We start from the raw sequence: 18307 nt of genomic DNA on the forward strand, positions 1-18307 counted from the left end.
ACTTTCCCATGGTGGCACCAAAGTTCAATACACGACCACAACATACACACACTGCTTGCAAAATGGCGTTTCTTTTTCTCTGATGGTGGTGATGGCGATCGAGCCCCCGGCGTTGTACACGTGACCTCCAAAAAGCGCCGCGATTTGGGGGGTATCAGTAATTGATGGAACAGCCGTTTTTTTTCTTCGCTCATGGACGCTTTTTTTTTTTTTTTCAAGTTTTATTTTGACAAACACGATGGTTAGGTCGTTGCACTTCGATTTTTTTTATTTGCTCGTCGATTTGCCTTCTTTTTTTCTTCAGGGTACGGGGACCGCGTTCCAACTGTACCGCTGGGGGGTAGAATCGTTTCTAATCACGGCCAAGTTCGGGGTGCGCCTATTATGCGCGGAATTTAAAAAAAAAATCGAATTTTCCGCAACCAAACTAGGGGTGCGCCTATTATGCGAGTGCGCCGATTATGCGAGTAAATACGGTATACATCTGATAAAAAAAAAAGCATTTGGCACAGGTACTATTCTTACTTTCATAGAATTTTGCATTAAAGGAGGAAATAAAGTAAATGTTATTTCCTATGCTGCAGTCGACAAGCAACATCTACAAGCTTCCCTAAAACTTCCGCTTCCCCCCCCCCCCCCCCCCCGAGCAGGGCAGTGAGGAACAATTGCTCGTAAAGATAAAAAAATAATAATAATAAAAGACAATAAACAGACGACTCCCTTCACTGAACAAGTAATAGAATTATTGCATTTACAGCGACAGCTGTTGACAGAGTAGATGATTTTTCGTAAAAGCACAAAGTAGCTATAATTCTGTCTAGCCATACAAAATTAAATCCCTCATGGAAACGAGGATACCAAATAGATTACACACAACTATAACTAACTACTTTTATTGAAGGAGCTGAAAAATGAAACAAATAACACATAAATTTGGCGTCAGGAGAGCATAAGCTATTGTAGAACACATCCTACGCTTTCTTTTACTCTCTATTGAGTGTACGAACAATAACTTAACAGATGCCATGCCTGAAAAAAGAATGGTCCAAAAAAGTCTTTGCAAAAATAGCATAATGCTGTGCTCATTGACAGTTTAACTGCACATCGTACATCATTACTTACAAAGGAAATACTTTTTGTTCAATGATTTCTTTGTTAGGCAAATAAATGAATCCAACAGACAATTCTTTGGCCCATTGTCAGCTAGATTCATTTGGTTATCACAAGTTATTGTACAATGAGTAAGACAACAGAAATAAAATGCAAACAAGAAATAGATGTTAAAAAAAACACACTCACCAACACACTGCCTAACATCGTTACAGGTGAAATTGTGGCTCGGCAACCTGTTAAGAGAGTAACAGGAAGGAAAGAATGATTTCGAGACACACACTGATGGGCCCACTAGTTGACATTACATCACAGTGCAAGGGCTTGGCTGGGGAAGCCAAAGGTTCTATCAGCACAAAGTTTCGAAGCCGAAACTAAAAAAAGTCAACAAACAGGCGCATTCTCGCACAGCGACTGTAATGAGAACAGACCCATGGCTTGGCAGAGGAGTTGGACAAAGCGAAAAAGAAATGATGACTTTCCCGTTCCGAGCAGAGTGAAATCTCAAGAAAGCGGTGCTATCGGTGAATATGATCATACAATAATGCCATCCCAGATGCATCATCACAAGCGGCAGCTTGTGATGATCTCGTTTTCATTTCAAAATCAAACATCTGATCATGAAATATCAGTAATGAATGATATTGCCGGAGCAGGGCCATTAATCCATGCTTTATAGTAAAAAACCACCCACACACACAAAAAAAAAAAACAGACCACTTGCCTCATTCCCATGTTTGCTTTGCTCTTGAACAGCAGGGGGTGCTCAAAGCCATGTTCTTGTAGATACTTCAGAGTGAAGTCTGGACAAAACAACATAAGGTAAACGTTTACAAAGATGTGTAAAGCAGTTATTTCCACTAAAAGCAATGGAGCTCAATTGCCGGTTACACAAATGCTTGAAAACATTTTTTGTAACGCAACGTAGTACACCAGTTGCATGCCAGTTAAACCTGTAGATTTCACAGACCACGAACTCAACAATGCGATTCAAAATTATAAACTATCGGGAAATCGCTTCATTACAACTTCGACACGTCAATGCAGAAGCTAAACCATTAGCGAGAAGCTAAGTAGATAATGTACGAAGCCGTAAAATGCTAGAATACAACACATTCTCAGCATCAGCATTCGACTGCTTCCTGCGTAAACAGAAATTTCGCGTCCCCATCAAAGGCTCACGATTGTGGACGTACGCGCACAGCGCCCCATCACAGCGAGTGTAAGTACACACCACGCCCACTGAAACATGCTACCATGCATATATGGCTACCAAGACATGCCGCGCGAGATTACACATGTCGCTTTCCGCACTGTAGTCGATCACAACGCAGAAAGAACGTAAAGGTAACGTCTTGGCTAAACTTTGCGACAACGCAGCAATCGACTCACCTTCGCCCTTCATCTCTTTGGCGAACGAGTAGTTAAACGCCGGACTGGTCACTTTATCCTCCACGGTGAACATTCTGCGGCCTTCGATCTCGTCGTCCTGCAGGCAGTCTTCGGTGTAGTGCCGTCGCTCCTTCACCCGCTACGATGCGCAGTCGAGGAACGAAAGGAAAAAAAAAAAGAAAGCACATTACGCGAGGAGAAGAAGGGTCGGCAAATTAAAGCGAAGCGGAAGCCATTGCAAACCTCCCCAATACGTACTACAAACCCAAGTGTCGAGAAGTTCGCGTCTACGCAGGTATAAACACAAGCGCAACGCAACAAAAGCGCGAGGCGGGCATCGACTTTCTTTCACACCAAACAGCCGACAATGTTAAAAAGCTCCCGCCAGAATGAGCAGCCAAGCCTTTTTTTTTTTTGTTTCTTTTCACTAAAAGACGACAAGTTTTTTCTCTAAACACAGCTGGCTGCGAAAACAATCGCTGGGGAAAACGTTACGAGAACGCTGCAGGAATCGAGAGCTAGCTAGCCAGGCCTATATAGTGCACTGACGGCTTCGGTTGAAAAGCTGAAACAGCTGGCATATTACCGCTCGAGAAGGGGAACCCAGCGAGCACGTTGCCCCCAGCGACGAATCGGGAAACGACGCTTGCTCGCAGATCGGCTCGCGTCAAGCAACAGGCAAGGCGGCGGGGCTAAAGTTCAAAGCGACGACATAGCACCTGGCTAAACAGCGATTCAATAAAGGAAAACGCAGCAGCGTAGCCGCGAACTGGTGGCTGGGAAGCCTGCCTCAACGTACATCCCTGCCGATGGCGTCACGTATTCGACCGCAAATTGTCGTGCGAGCACGGTTGCCAAGGCGGGCGGTGGCGATTTCGGGTCGTGTATTGCGGGGTTACGAGCAACTAAAGTACCTTCGACGAGAGCGACGTCGATCCCGAAGGATCTTTCTCAGCATTCACGTCGGTGTCCGCCATCATAGTCTGTGACGGGCTCGATGTTTTGATTGGCGGGGAAAAAAAAAACGAGAGAACAAATAGAGACAAAAAATGCGGTCAGCACCCGTGCTGCCACCTGGAGAAAGTGCGCCAAACTACTCGCCGCAGACGAATGGCTAATCACGCCAAGTTTGGAGAAAAAACGAGAATTCCCGGATACCTAATTGCGCTAGACCCGTTACAGCATTTCTAGAATCATAAACGAGTAAACAAATAGAAGTAAAAAGTAAAAAAAATTTGAGAGCTCGCTTTTAACGGTAATACCAGGGTCTATGACGACACGTTAATACGCGTTCCGGACATCCCTCATGACGCGAAAAGTCGAAAACGCAACTCGCAAGTTTCGACACGGCTAGTAAAAATTCCCGATAACTTACCCTAGTAGGCTGCTGCCAATGTGTCGCGATGCATAAGTGTAAAAACCTACGCGTCGTGAGGTTTCAAATTACCCATTTCGCGGTGGCAAACGCAAACCGATACTGACAACACATGGTCGTTTTTCTTCTACAACAGGTAAGCAACCCGTAACATTTTGCACATATGCCTGTTGTACGCTAATCAAACAAGCAAAATATGCGCGGACACGATCAAACTCGTCTAAAAAGAGTGCACGCCAAGTGGTGTTAAATTTTAGCATAAATTTTTCAACAAGCAGGCTTTGTCGAAACCCGAGACTAGTTTTGTCACTGCATTTCTCGCGCGATCTGTAGCGAAGAAAGCTTGTCACATGATCAAAGGCTACATTATGGCACAAGCTTTCTTTGCCAAGAGAAGAGGCTAACAAAAACACGACTTCGCTACTTATCTGACAGGGTTCTGAAAAGAGCCAGTGCAAAAGAAGATCGAACTATCAGCGTAATGCGAAACCAAACGCATTCAGATTACGCGAGAAAGTTTTACAAAGGGCGGGGCGCGATTCAAGAAGCGGAGACTCGCGACATTTGCGAAGGGAAGAATAATAAAGCTTCAGAAGTCGTAACAGCGACTCTTGCGTGGGAAATGTCAATATATTGGACAACAGCATAAAATCTGGCAGCGGGCGCATCAAACGTTCTAGTCATTGTCACATATTGGCTTGGCAGGTTCAGGGTAACAATCGGGATTGTCAGGATGGTTGCGGCGGGTCGATACACCTGTTGTTTTACGGAACTTCGATAATAGACACAGTATTAACGATAACTAACAGACCTTTATGTCAAAGAAAGCATAAGGGCTGTGCGATTTGTAGTAATTACCTACGATATAAAGAGCAAATACTTGCTGCCGCCAGGGACTAAAAACCGGAAAATTCGGATGTTTGCAGGTTCGGTCCTTTCGTCCACTTTACTTTTTTTCACATTTTATCTTGACTGCTACAAATAACATCCCATATACTTTCCTTGGCATAACTTTCCATTAATGCTCGTTAATATTGCGTCTAACAGAAAAAACAAGCCCTTCAAAAAAAAACACTTCTTCCCTACAAAACCCCGGCAGCTACACTAAACATGGCCATTGCAAAACCCCTCACCGCTAGTTTAAACTTATCATATATATTAATGTGTGTGTGCGTGTGTGTGTGTGTAAGCTTTGGGAGCACAGGGTTCCTTATGGAAGGTTCTTGGAGAACTTTTCACAAAGAACCCGCATTGGTAATGTTTTATTAACATTACTTAGCTTTATTTGCTCGATTTGCGCAGGCACTCAGTGCCATCTGTCACAGTGTATCAGTAATTAGCACTATTCTCCTAGAGTAATGTCGGAAATGTCGTCGAGACAGGATGGAAGATAATCTGGAGACGGAAATCTCTAGAACAAAACCGAAATTTCAGCTACAGCCTACAAGAAGCAAGTCGTGCTTTTAGAAAAGTGTACAATTGTGTACGCCTGCCTGTTTAAAAAGCGCGTTTCACTACACTTGAAAAAGCAAAAATTTGCTCCAGGCGCCGGCACGTTTTTTTTTTTTTCTTTGCTGCTACTGTTTCCAGCGTCAAGACGGCCGATCACAACGCCACCTCGCCGAATGAAATCCTCATAAATGCCTCTTTCTAGTCAGACCCGGCCTAGACGGAGGCATTGTATATCCTCCGAGGCAGGTCCAAAGCAAGCAAAGCACGGGAGAGAGACTCGTCAAAGCGCTCTGGCCGCCTTCGGTTCAAGATGGAAAGAGCACCAACCGAAGAAAGGGCGCGCATTCGTTTACGACCTTGGCCCTAGAAAGAGTCTTCCATACAAAAAATAAAAAGAGTCCACAGCTCCGAAGAATCTGCGCCCCCACTGCCGCCTTCGACTCAAAAGAGATGCCAAACATTCTGCCTGACCCCTAAATGCGTCAGAGTGTCCGCGTGCATTGTACTACCGGGTAGTCCCGTTCGAGCATGGTTCTTTCGTGTGTGTTTTTTTGTTTTGTTTTCCACGGACGAACTTTGTCGCTACAGAGATGGCATGCGAGCACAAAACTGTGCAAGACAAAAAAAAAGGGGGGGGGGGGCAACTTGTGGGGAAACAACGCATTTCATTAAAGAACGCCGCCAAGCGTTGCGGCGGTCTGAGCTGTCCACACGCTGCTGCTGTCACGACGCGATAAATATACAGGACCGCGGGAAACTTGAAAAACAAGAACGCAGCCGCGCGCGCACGCGACCACAGAAAACGGCGTCAACACGTGTTGGCAACAAGTGGTGTGTAGCATGCAATTAACACGATTGCACGTGTGTCTCAACGTAAAAACGCGATGTAGCCACGTAATAGACGTTGACAGTGCGGAAAGTTTTCACCAGCAGCAGGTGTAAGCCACCAAAACATTCCTAGGACTAAACGGATTTGAGATAAAAGCCATTTCGAACTAGACGAAAATTCGGCTGTTCAAACTAACAAACCGATAGCTGGACCGAATTGTCACAAATCGCGAATAGTAGGCCCTACTCGCTAACAAACCGGCCACGGTTCTCATTACAGTTGTCGGCACGTGTTGCGTTTCACGTGGGGTCAGTGGGCATAAATCGCGCCTAAACACGACCCAAGAAGTTTCCGTTTCATGCAGCTACAACATAGCAGCACAACCTAATGGTCACACAATAAGAGAGGAACAGAAAATAACAGCACCAATATGTTCAAACATTTGTCTCTAATTTGGCATTGCACTGCTAAAGATGGTAAATTAAGAACAGCGTTCGAGACCCGCGGCTGGAACTCCAAAACCGTGCAGAAGAGCCGCACGAAATCTTATCAAGATTTGCATCACCGCTACGACAAAACGTTGCACGCTCTCGAAGGAGCAAGTGCCGAAGAGTATCATTGTGCAATAACCGCGCAGTATCACAACAAACTCGGGCTCACAAGCGAAGCGCGATCGGAAACTTTTCAGCTCGTGCACTATGCGCGCTAAACGCGTCTGGACAAGATTTTTTTTCTCTCCGGCGCAGCAGACAAAGACGGCCGAGCAGAAACAAGAAAGGCTCGAACCACAACGTTCTCCCAGCGCTTCCGTGTCGACCCAAGGAAGCGGCAAACACCGTGGAGGTGTGCGCGCTTGCTAACTCTATTCGGACGCGTAAAAAAAACTCGACAAAATGGCTGCAAAGCTCAACAACCATCACTTTCGATGCATCGACAAGGGCGAGAGATTGCCCACGGAGAGGGACGCTGCTGCACTCACCAGCTTTCGCCTTTCCTCGGGTTCCTCCTCCATGGCTTGACGCAATGTATGACGGCTCGAGAAGCTTGCCAAACACGAATGAAAGTTTTCGCCGATTGCACCTGACGCGCCTTGCAAATTTTTCACCGAGTGTATTGTTGGGCTGCGTGCGTGACCGCGAGTGTGGGCCTCATGACGACAGATCCCCCACTCGCTCGCTCACGCCTTCTTCCCTAGGTCACGTGACCTCTCTCTGCCTGCTGTTTGGTTGCGTTGTTGCGTGCCGTATACACATACTTCCGCTTAAGTTCTGCTCGGTAGTCACTGGACCGCGAACAGTCATTATCGCACTCTGGAAGAGCGCAGGAGCGGACCTTTTCACCCATTCGAGATCCAGGTTGAGTTTGGAGAGAAGTAAGCACTGCAATGAGACAAAATACGGCCATTCACACTGACGCGCCGCGTGCACTGAGCAAGTGTAAGGATAGGTGCACGCTAATCGATAATTTCCTCGCAGGGGTTCTAGGGGGATCTCGCAATTAATACGCTCGCGCTTAAATTACTGCGTCAACCGTGCTCCTGGGGCATGTCACAGGTAGAGGCGTAGTCGATAATCCTCGTCATGTGAGACTGGGTATCTCGGTTTGTGCGCGTGTCAACGTAGGTGTAATGTTGCCTATCTTGCGTGCGAAGTAAACAAGTGAGATGCGGGTGCAGTAGTCGTGCGCCGCGTGTGATTGCGTGTCGGTTCTACTAAGATCTGGCTTTCCGAGCTGGTGTGTCTGTGTTTCCGTGCGTGTGTGTAACGCTTCTCTCTTGCCCCCATGAATATCCCTCCCGGAGCCGAGATTTTATGGACTGACTCTATCGGAGACCGCCCCAATATCGTACAGGAACTGGTCATTCAATCGCTGGTGAAAGAAATGAGCAAGCCGGAGAACAACATCAACGCTCTGTCCTGGCGGAGGCTGCATCTCAGCAGGGCAAAGCTCAAGGCTTCCAGCAGGACGTCGGCCCTTCTCTCTGGATTTGCTATGGTTGGTACGAAGTTACGCACCGTTTGTCAAAGCCGATCTAACGATGCGAACCAACTTTTCGCGTATTCGGGTAGTTTCACATGTAGTGGCGGTTCTTAAGGGCGTACTGTTTCAACCGAGAGAAAGATCTCGTGTAACTTTCGTTCGAAGTAAATCATCTGCCCGAAAACACAGGTCAACCGTTCGCGTAAACAATCGCTTGGGGAATTCCCCGCGCTAGCACTTTCGGTTAATCGCTCTTACAGGCTTCCGCCGCTTCGTTGAGAGAGCGTGTGTTTATCTGTGCGTGCAATGCGCAATAGGTGAAAAACTTGAGTATGTGCCCAAGCATACATGTCCCGCGCGACAAGCGTAAATAAGCACATAGATGCTTAAAGTACAAATAACCCACTGCTAGCCATGCGGCAGTCGCCACGTGATTCTACAAACGATACGTGCACGATCACAGTTACAGACCGCTTTGAAGTCGCGTAAGTGTGTGTATGAACGTTGCACGTAGCCTTGCGTCTACTACGTGTGTGAATGTTGCTCGTAAATGTAACAAGTACAGCAACTTTGGCTGCCTTGGTGTAGTTAGCAGTATGGTCGTAGCGGTGCGAAACTTTTGTGCGGTCACCACTGATTACGCGCTACTTCCTCTTTCTACACTACATTGATTCGTGATCTCACCGTTTTCGATCAGTGTTTTGTTTCGCACTATGTGGCAGAATAAAGATGCTGTGATAGCCTTAAAGAAGTGTAAATTATATCCATGATGACTATGTTCCTGTTATGTTTCTCTTGCAAAGCTGCGTGATTTCCTTAAGCAGTAGTGAAAATGGTAAACCACTTACCTGAGAGTTAAATGCAGGAGAAAGCAATTTATTTCCGTTATTACTTGATGCTCTCATGGTGCAATGATGCAACTGAATTCGATTGAAGGCAACATCGAGTGTAAATTTATTTACAGTTTTTCTTGATGCTTTTTTTGTGCAGACTAGGTCACTTGTACAATTGGCACAAAACAAGTTTACCATTTCTTGTATTTATGTCGACATCCTAATTTGTTGGCCATGCCAAAGCAATTAAAAGGAAAGAGTAATGTTCATCCCTGGATGAGCATTACATCATTTCTGAAAATATTTTGCACTGCAGAATAGTGTTTAATAATATTAGATACTGCTATCCACGTTTCCAGCCATCCATAACTGCTCAGCACATATTGTTACACAATGTGTATGTAATGACATGCTAAGACTGTCTAATACCGCAATTTCATGAGTTGCAATAGAACAGCAACCAGGGTGAGTGGGTATCGGTTCATACTTTGGTGTAACAGAACACCACAACAAAGCAGCAAGTCTGAAAGGCAAAGAATGGCACACACTGTGTCGTCTGTGTGTACGTTCTTCACTATTCAGTCTGGTTGTTTTGTTGTAGTGCACTGTTACACTTAAATTTGGGAATCGCCTTGCAACAGAAAGAAAGAAACATATGGCACAGAATTGCAGCTGTTCGTTCTAATTCCACCTTTTGTCCCCAGGTAGCCCTGGTAGAGATCCAGCTGAGCAAGTCAATCCCGCCACAGCTGCTGATTGCATTCAGCGTGTGCACCACACTGCTTGTCTCGGTGCACATGCTGGCACTCATGATCTCGACCTGCATCTTGCCAAACTTGGAGGCCGTGGCCAGTGTGCACGGTATCGCCGCTGTCTCAGAGTCACCCCACGAGAAGATGCACCTCTACATCGAGACTGCCTGGGCATTCTCCACAGTCTTTGGCATCTTGCTCTTCATGGCAGAGATCGCTATTCTCTCCTGGGTCGTCTTCCACGACTACAGCCGACAGGCGGCCCTTGCGGCCACCATCATCCTCATACCCGTCGCCATAGTGTTTGTCATCTTTGCTGTGCACTTCTACCGACAGCTGGTTACGCACAAGTTTGAACAGTCGGTGATGAGTGTAAAAGAACTCGAGAACATGGTCAGCCAACTTCAAGACGGGGGCGGGACCAGCACCGACAATGGAGCGTCGCTTCTCAGTGTCTGAACTTGATGACGCTTGACGAACTGCATTCACCCACTTTCCTGCCACAAGGCATGGAAAGTGGTGGTGTCATACAGCGAATGTAATTTATTGTTGTGCTCGCTGCCGGTCACTTATTGACAGGCATGTGCAAGTATTGTTTGCTACAAAAGCCTGTTCTACAAGCCTCATAGTGCCATTAACACGAGGTACGATGTGCTGGATATCAGTCAGCCACGTTGAACCGGTGCATTAATGCCAGAACCCTTAGAAAGCCCTGGCAGCTTTCTAGTTCCTCTGTACACCATGCAGATCATGCTTGTACATTTGTAGCTTGACAAGCAAGCATATATTATGTGAAGAATACAATGATTAATAATGAAAAGTTTCATACATTAATCTGCTTTTGTACATGCGCACAGTAAAACTCTTATTTGAAAGATACAGTGGCAATGAATTCGCTGGTAGCCAGCATCAGTTATAAGAGTCTAAATTCGTAAGCTAGCACATGCTGTGACGTGCTCTTATAGCCTAATCTCTCCCAGAATGTAAATTAGAAGCTGCAGCTCATCGCATTAACAGTGACACTTGCATAGCCAACCGACTGTTGAGCCTGTGATGGAAGTTATCGTATTTAAAGCTTCCATGACAAGTTTTGCTTTCAAGTCTGCAACATTGGTGCACGTATTTTTTCCAGCATTTGTTCCTTTCTTTAACTTTTGTCCTTGGTTTGAGCTGTCGAACTTTAACTAGTTAGTCATCCCAGCTTCCATTTTTGATTTCTTCATTCAGGTACACTATATACGTGCATTTGTTCACTATTGCTTGAGGTTGTTTGCACCTACCAAGCAAGTTTATTAATCTCTTTCACTGTTTTTAGAAGGATGATAATTGACAAGCTTTTTTAGTGTTAAACGCCTCGGATTTCTTGTATGCAACAAGAAAGTTTATTTATATGTCTCCGTTCTTTGGTGGAACTCTTCATTGAAACTCTTGATTTAAACACTTCATTGAAGAGTTTCAATGAAGTGATTCAGTCGAGGCAGTGATTGTTTGAGACCTCGAAGTGCTTTTCATGTAGGAAGTACGATAAATAGAATAGACTTCCATGCTAGCCGTTTGTGTCTTGTGCTTATAGTGCTGGCGAGGAAAGCTACAATGATTAATAACAAAAGTTTTATAAATGAATCTGCTTTTGTGCATGAGCATTTTAAAACTTTTATTTAAAAGATGCGGTGGTAAGGAATTTTCTGGTAGCCAGCACCAGTTGTAAAAGTCTAAATACATACTTGCCATCATCTACCAAGACAATCCAATGTCCAGTCACCTTGTTCTAACTGCTCTCAAATTGACCTCCAATCATTAAAATAATGGCCATTTTTATGTCAATCTTTGTTTTGCATGAGATGGGAGAAAGTGATAGCCTACACCAGCATTTATTGATTATTGCATCAGTGATTGGGAAACCGAGCCATTTGAGTCGCATACGAAAAATTGGCAATTCGACAAATTCTCGCTGAAACAAGGTCTTTAGCGCTAAATTCAAGGAATAGCATGTTTGATGCAAAACTGGTGCTGTGGTATTTTTGTAGCAAAGTCTCAGCGGCTGCATGCTCTCGCCCTGTTGATAGCACTTATAGTTTATTTGCTTTGCTGATAGTGATAATATTCAGCATGGTGTTGGCTCAAAGGCCAGATATGACCTTATTAAGACTATGGTAAATACCTGTTGAAGAAAACTTGAATGGTGAGCTGTAGATGCGACGTGACTGTAAATGAGTATAAAAATGCTCTATGTAAAGTGGACCTTATGTATATTGAAATTGTAACTAACTAGTGAAGTCTCCAATGCATTAACATAGCTTCACCTTTTCAAGCCTCACTGAAAAAATAATAAATGGTGCCCTGCAGATGGTCATTGTTTAAAAAGGCAGCAGGTGTTTTGACGAGTGATAGATTCAGGAGCTCAAGTGTTTAAGAAAAAGAGTAGGCTGCATTCTGCAGGTACAAAAGGAAACATTTAGCTTCTGTGGCTCTTTTACACCAACGTGTCCTCGTGAGCTGCAGGGAACGCGCATCGACGTTGCTGCTATACACAGTCAGCGTCCTGTAAAAACTCTTGCCAAAACGTGCGTGCTTGGACTGCTATAAAAAGTAGGGGCAATAAGCGTCCCCTTCAAGCAGTGTCTTTGCATTGCTGATTATAACAGCAAGGATAATTGTCCCTGATGGGACAAGACAATGAGAAGCGAATGCTGATTTCAGCCATATTTTGCTGGTATTGGCAAAATGTTGAAATCTCATGTCCGCATTTTAACAGAAGATCTGACACAATGATGGCACTTCTCGGTTACCACCTAGTGAAGATGAAGAAAAGTATGTAAATGCCAATGAAAGTTTGTGTGTAGTTTAAGAGTGTGAAGGCTAGTGTTCATGCTGGAAGGGGGTGTCTCCGTGTGGTAAATTCCTTCTCAGTTATTCTGCTTAAGCTGAGCATTATTCGGTTGGTGGTGGAAGGCAGGTGGTATCTTGTGGAGCTTGCAGGACGACCACCAACATTCATGCCATACTAAAAATGGCAGGCAGAGCAGCCAAGCCGCACTCACCTCGAAATAGTCACAATAAGCTGTTGTCAATTTTTTGCGGGTCTAAAGCTGCATCTGTTTTTTAAATTTGTGCAGCAACACCGCCCGGTTCACTTCCTGAAGAGCATAACGAACAAAATTTTAGACTGAGGGTTGCTTAAACACCTTGAATGCCAAGAATTGTTCTTCTTCTGTTACAATTTTTACAATGCTGTACGTGTGATTTTATTTCGGCTGCCACTTAGCTCTGTAGAGCGCTTGCCAACTCGCATGAGAAAAAAAAAACAAAAAAACGAAGAATTAGCGTGTGTGCCAAGGTTGTTGGATATGACAACAGAGACATGTAACACGTTTCAGCTCTGTGCTAATGCACAGAATAGGAAGTGTTAATATAGAATCTCTCCTCATATCACGATCTGTTTTGTTCTTTTATGTAAAGGAGTTCAAAATGTACTTGAGAATTTGTCTGTGTCTGGGAAATGTGAAAGGAAATTAGGGCCATGTGCTACACCAAACAGAAATGTGTTTACTTCGATTATTATAACAGAAAATTTATCAGCAGCTGTCAAGTGCAAACCTATACTGTTTTATATCCTGTAGAATAAAGATGCCTGTCGGCACCACGAGAGAGGGATCTTTGGGTAGTACAATGTTGTTTCGGTTAACATAGTGTGTAACTGCATAAAAAGAGCGACGCCTGCCTGCGTGTTGGCGCTGTCACTTTTTTTTTCGTGCAGTTTTATGTTAACCTTACTACATGGAGCTCTGGTGCTAGCCGTAAATGCAGTAGTTGCATTTACAATGGTTTGCGTGGCGTAAGATTGACGGGCAGCAGTTTCGCTGAAATTCCTAATTGTGGCTCAAAACTCCGCACAACCATTCCAGGTTCGCTGTTTTCAAAATTCTTTGTCTCAAGTGCTGCACATAAATAAACAGTTCTGAACTGGCACATGAGGTGCACACACCAGTTGTTAAGGGTGAGTGCAGAATTTACAATGATAATAATTATTGGCGTGTTATGTGCCAAAAGCTCAAAATTTAGAGGGTGCTTGAGCTTCTGCTCAAGAGCAGAGCGTGATAGTGTAATCTGGCCTCGTGCACAATCTACTGTCGCTAGCCGGTCTTCGCTTCTCAATGGACACGTCAACCATGCCACAAGGAAAAGAGTGTCTTTCCATGTTGCATTGGCCCTTTAAGACTATTGAAAGATGATTACTCCTAGTATAGTTCCAAGGTGTCCACTGTGGCATAACTCTTCCTTTTGTGAATTTGTGAGTTACCCACTACTTGTCCGTTAGGGTGACACACGAACCTATGCATCTGCTTACTTTGTTCATGATTAGTTATGAGCACTCAGTTACAGGTGGGCCTCTAAGGCACTCACTCATTTTGAAATCAATTCACGTGTTTTGGTGCCTGGTGCGATAATGCACTTCTGTTGCATGTAATAACATGCACTAAGGACACCTGTGACACTACATTATACTTATATAGTATTTTTTTTCTTTCCTAAACAATTTTGAGCATAGACCTGGCTCTGTAGCAGAACATTTGTATGCCCTGCAGGAGTCCTGGGTTCAATTCTCACTTGAACCGATTATTTTTATTATATTCATTTGCATCTATCTCAAATTTTGACTCACGAACAATGTTGACTTCTCGCTCTCAACTGACAATGCCAAAACCGGAATTTTCGCGAAACGAGCTCTTTAATGATATTGCTTGAATGTGGTTACGAGAGAGACTGTAGCAGAGGGTTCAAAAAATTTTTACCTCGTGGGGCTCTTTAACGTGCACTTAAATCTAGCATTTGGGCGTTTAGCTTTTCGTCTCCATTAAAACGTAGCCACCATGACCTAGATATCAATTCCATCAGGCCAGCAGTGTAGCACTGATGGGTTTACAACTATGCTTCTTTTCGCTGGGTCTCTGTTAAGTAGCAAATATGTGCCTACTTGCCAAGCAAGAAACTTTCATAAGTGCCACAATTAACAATGATTACATGTGTGCATGGTGACTATAATTGTTCTGTCATGCTTTCTGAGACTCCGGAGTGCTTGGGATGTGGGAAAGATAGGAGTTCAATAAATGAATTGCAAGCAGGAGTCCTGGACTAATTCATGTACTAACTATATACATCTTGCAACACAGTTGAGAATGATCTCAGAACCAGCTTTCACTAATAGTAATTTTTTTTTAGTTGATGCATTTGTCATGCTTCTGGGTAGGGTTATGATCAAGCGCCGTTATTTAATGGCAGCACACACGGCTTACAGGTCCTCCCTTTCGTTGTTCTGTACAAATAAACATAGTGTATATTCTCTTGTGCCTTGATGATGCACAAATCGTGTGCGAGTCTGAGACGCCTAAATCTATATAAGTGTACACCACTTACAACGCAACTGCGTACAGGGCAGAACCAGTTACGATGCGGTCCTTTTCGACTCCCGTTTACTCTCCCGTAGAACCCAATGTACACGCATATCGCTTATTGCGCAGTCCCCCGGATGAAAGACCGGTTATAATGCGGTTGCCGAAAAATCTGTGACAATCGCGGCAGCAAGTGCGCGTCTGAAAGGAGACTCGCTAGGTGTGCCGCTGGGTTGCGATTGGATTGGATTGGATAAACTTTTATTTGGTCCTCCAAAACACAGATCACTGTGTTGCGGGCAGCTCCCACGTGGGGACTGAGATGCCAAGCTCCTCAGCCGCCTCGCGGGCTTGGTGGACAGCCCAGAGCTGATCTGCCAAGGACGAGCTGCGGATTGCCGCCTCCCATCTGGCAGAGGTGATGTTCGATATATGAGCGAATTTGGTGCACTGCCACAGCATGTGTTCTAATGAAGCTATTTCCCCACAATGTGGACAAAGATTACTTGGGTATAGGTCAGGGTACATGATGTGTAACATTTTCAAAGTAGGGTACATCCGCGTCTGCAAAAGCCTTAATGTAAGTGCTTGGGGCCGGGTTAGATTTTTGTGAGGTAGAGGGAAAATCCTTCTAGACAGGTAGAAATGTTTAGTGAGCTCGTTATATGTTGTAAGAATTTTCCGGTTATCCCCTTCACCGGTAGAACGAGTGACGAGGTCGTTAGGGAGATGCGGATCGAACAACAGAGGGTGCAGGGAAGAAAAGGAAAAAAAAAAAAGACCTCGGCACGCTGCGCAGGCTGCCGAATGAGGGAGGAGGGCGGTTGTCTCGGCGACAGATAAATAAGCCTTTGCACCGGCGCCGACGCGGTTACAGTGTAATAGGCTGGCTGCGACCGGGCGTGGCTAAACATGTCACGCACGTGCGATCTCATCCTTATCAACTACGCTTAACAGTTTCCTGTCGGGAAAAGCGTCGTCGTTATCGAGCTTGATAGAGATATCGCGTTACGGCTTTATGACGCGAGCTTTCGCCTCGGCTGCACGTAAGCTTGACGTGTTTCCGTCGTCGTTGATCTTCCGGTTTCGAACGCGAAATTCGTCGTATCACGCACGCTGTCGTTCTTTGAGAAAGGGAACACGCGAACGCGTGGCCTGCGCTCTGCGGAGCCTGCCCGCAGCACCATCAACCGATAAGTGAAGAAAGCACGTTCGATTTTCGCGTTATCTATGACCAAGCAAGATGGCGAGTTACGGCCGGTAGACGAGCGCTGCTAGATTACGTTCGCTGATCGCTCGCGCGGCGAGTGATATCGGGCGATTACTGCAGCTTGCGCCGTGGTCGCGAACGACGTTTGACATGCTGGCAGTGGACTACGCACTGCACGCGCGAGCATAGAGATGCGAGTGCAATCTAGCAGCGCTTACCCACCGGCCATAACTCGTTTTTTTTTTTTTTCCGCGACAGATGACGCTGATAGCGAACGTGTTTCTTTTTGCTGTCGGTTGATGCTGCTGTAGGCAGCCGCCGCAGAGCGCAGGCCACGCGTTTCCGTGTTCCCTTTCACAAAGGACGACAGTGTACCTGGTTAGGTGTTGAGTGCGATCTTTTTGACGCCGAAACTTCATGTCATAGACAAACTTCCTGCGACAACACACCCAAAGGCAGACTAGGCCTAATCGGCGTCGATTACGATGTCTTGAAATCGGGTGCGCGCCCGCGGAACGATAGGCGCCTTTCAGCGCGTGATATTGCGGACGTGATTCGATGGTTCCTGTATAATGCGCATAGGCGAGGCCGTCTGAGAGGAAGTCGGCGAATTCCGCGATGGCGCATTCTTTCTTTAAGACCCCCTCCCACGTTTATTTCGTGTGCAGCACGGGTCTTTGGACGTTAAGATCGTTTACAATTGGGAAATTTGAATGGTTCTAAGCACCACGCATCGCATCCTGAGACACGGGAGGCTGCATGCTCAGCACGTTTTTCTCAACTGCGCGGCCGTTGACAAAGGTCGTATTGGTTATAAAGCGGTAACACTTATAGTGCGGATATTCGCGACTTCCGTTATAAGTGGCCTGTACTTATATGCGTGTGAGTGTACATACCCCTGCATAGTGAAATACGTACAGCCCATGCTGTAGATATTGATGCTGGGAGATCATATTGACTCCAACAAAAAGTTTTGAGGAAACCCGCCGTTTCGGAACCGACTCGGTTCCTTCCTCAGGGGTAACTGCGTAGGCTACGTAGCACCAGGGTCCTCAAAGCACTCGAGGGGTGGCTAATGACCCCCCCTCTCGCCCTCGTTTTGCCGTGGAGCGCAGTCCGTTTGTGTACACTGGGGGGAAGGGTTCCGAGAGAGCGGTTGATGTTATGGGCTGTTCTCTGTATGTGCCACGATTCGAGTAACAACCTTCTCCTCCAGTTCGGCTCGCTTTACTCCCGACCAGCTTGCAAAAATTAGGTGCCTTTTTTCTTCTTCTAACCACTACCACCACCACCGCCGCTTCGAAATTTATCTGGTGGTCCAATGACTCAGCATGTTCGGCGACTGCGCTGCGCTCTTTGTAGAACTTCCGCACATCGTTGGCGTGTTGCTGCAGTCATTCCGGTAGGTTTTTCGTCTCGGCGATATACGACGCGGGGGCCGGGGCACTCGGCGCACGGAATTTTGTAAACGACACCGGGGCTCCTATCCATTGTTGGCCGGTCTTTCGGGCGGGAAAGGAGGCGGCCCAGCGTACACGAAGGCACGTGCGCGATGCGAACCTCTTCCTTCTTGACAGGCATAGCGCCGTGCTCCCGACCGGGTTGCAGAAATCAGGTGCCTTTTCTCATCTTCTAACCACTACCACCCACCCTTCTTGAAGAACCGGTACGCGTTTCGGGGGGTTGCCAATTAAGGTTCATTGGGGTTTCCGTATCCTCTGTTGCTCTGCGCGGCCGGTGGCGGCTCGAATGAAGTTTTTTGGGTTTTTGTTTTTTTCTAAGGTCAGAAATTACGCGGGCTTCTTCTTTCTTTCGCTCTGTGTCATTAGAGCATAAGGTCTTGGCTCTCACGAGTAGCGTGGTCACAACCGAGGCCTTGTGGCAGGCGGGGTGGGAAGAATCGAATTGAAGGTAGCGGCCAGTGTGCGTTGGCTTCCTATGAACGGAGAACTCAGGCCGTTGCGCTCTCTTGCCACCTGGACGT

The 18307-nt window shown here is 45.9% G+C and overlaps 2 protein-coding genes across 7 annotated transcripts in view; one reads left to right on the forward strand and one right to left on the reverse strand.

Moving 5' to 3' along the window:
- Kdm2 (Lysine demethylase 2) overlaps positions 1 to 7333 on the reverse strand; it is a 90248-nt gene extending 82915 nt beyond the window's left edge. Inside the window, exons 1-4 of one of the 4 annotated variants that reach the window (XM_075889205.1) lie at positions 7138 to 7333; positions 2503 to 2641; positions 1835 to 1913; positions 1300 to 1346 (exon numbers count right to left, since the gene is read on the reverse strand). In XM_075889205.1, the coding sequence (XP_075745320.1) occupies positions 1300 to 1346; positions 1835 to 1913; positions 2503 to 2641; positions 7138 to 7170 (298 nt within the window). In that variant the 5' untranslated portion in view covers positions 7171 to 7333. Of the gene's footprint in view, positions 1 to 1299; positions 1347 to 1834; positions 1914 to 2502; positions 2642 to 2760; positions 2891 to 3088; positions 3112 to 3416; positions 3609 to 7137 lie in introns of those variants that run through there. The other 3 variants (XM_075889201.1, XM_075889203.1, XM_075889202.1) reach the window with 3 other exon arrangements.
- On the forward strand, positions 3848 to 10547 carry LOC119176907 (calcium release-activated calcium channel protein 1-like). Of its 3 annotated transcripts, none has more exons than XM_075889206.1 (3): positions 3848 to 4013; positions 8010 to 8153; positions 9676 to 10547. In XM_075889206.1, exons 1-3 carry the CDS (start codon positions 3990 to 3992, stop codon positions 10180 to 10182), a joined length of 675 nt encoding a protein of 224 aa, XP_075745321.1. In that variant the 5' UTR covers positions 3848 to 3989; the 3' UTR covers positions 10183 to 10547. The 3 variants fall into 3 exon arrangements, with proteins under 3 accessions (XP_075745321.1, XP_075745322.1, XP_037284147.1); XM_075889207.1 differs by lacking the exon at positions 3848 to 4013 and adding an exon at positions 7392 to 7530; XM_037428250.2 differs by lacking the exon at positions 3848 to 4013 and having other exon boundaries at positions 7648 to 8153.
- Positions 10548 to 18307: the final 7760 nt, after the last annotated feature.

The sequence above is a fragment of the Rhipicephalus microplus genome, chromosome 3 (assembly GCF_043290135.1).
Source record: "Rhipicephalus microplus isolate Deutch F79 chromosome 3, USDA_Rmic, whole genome shotgun sequence".
NCBI classification, from domain to species: domain Eukaryota; kingdom Metazoa; phylum Arthropoda; class Arachnida; order Ixodida; family Ixodidae; genus Rhipicephalus; species Rhipicephalus microplus.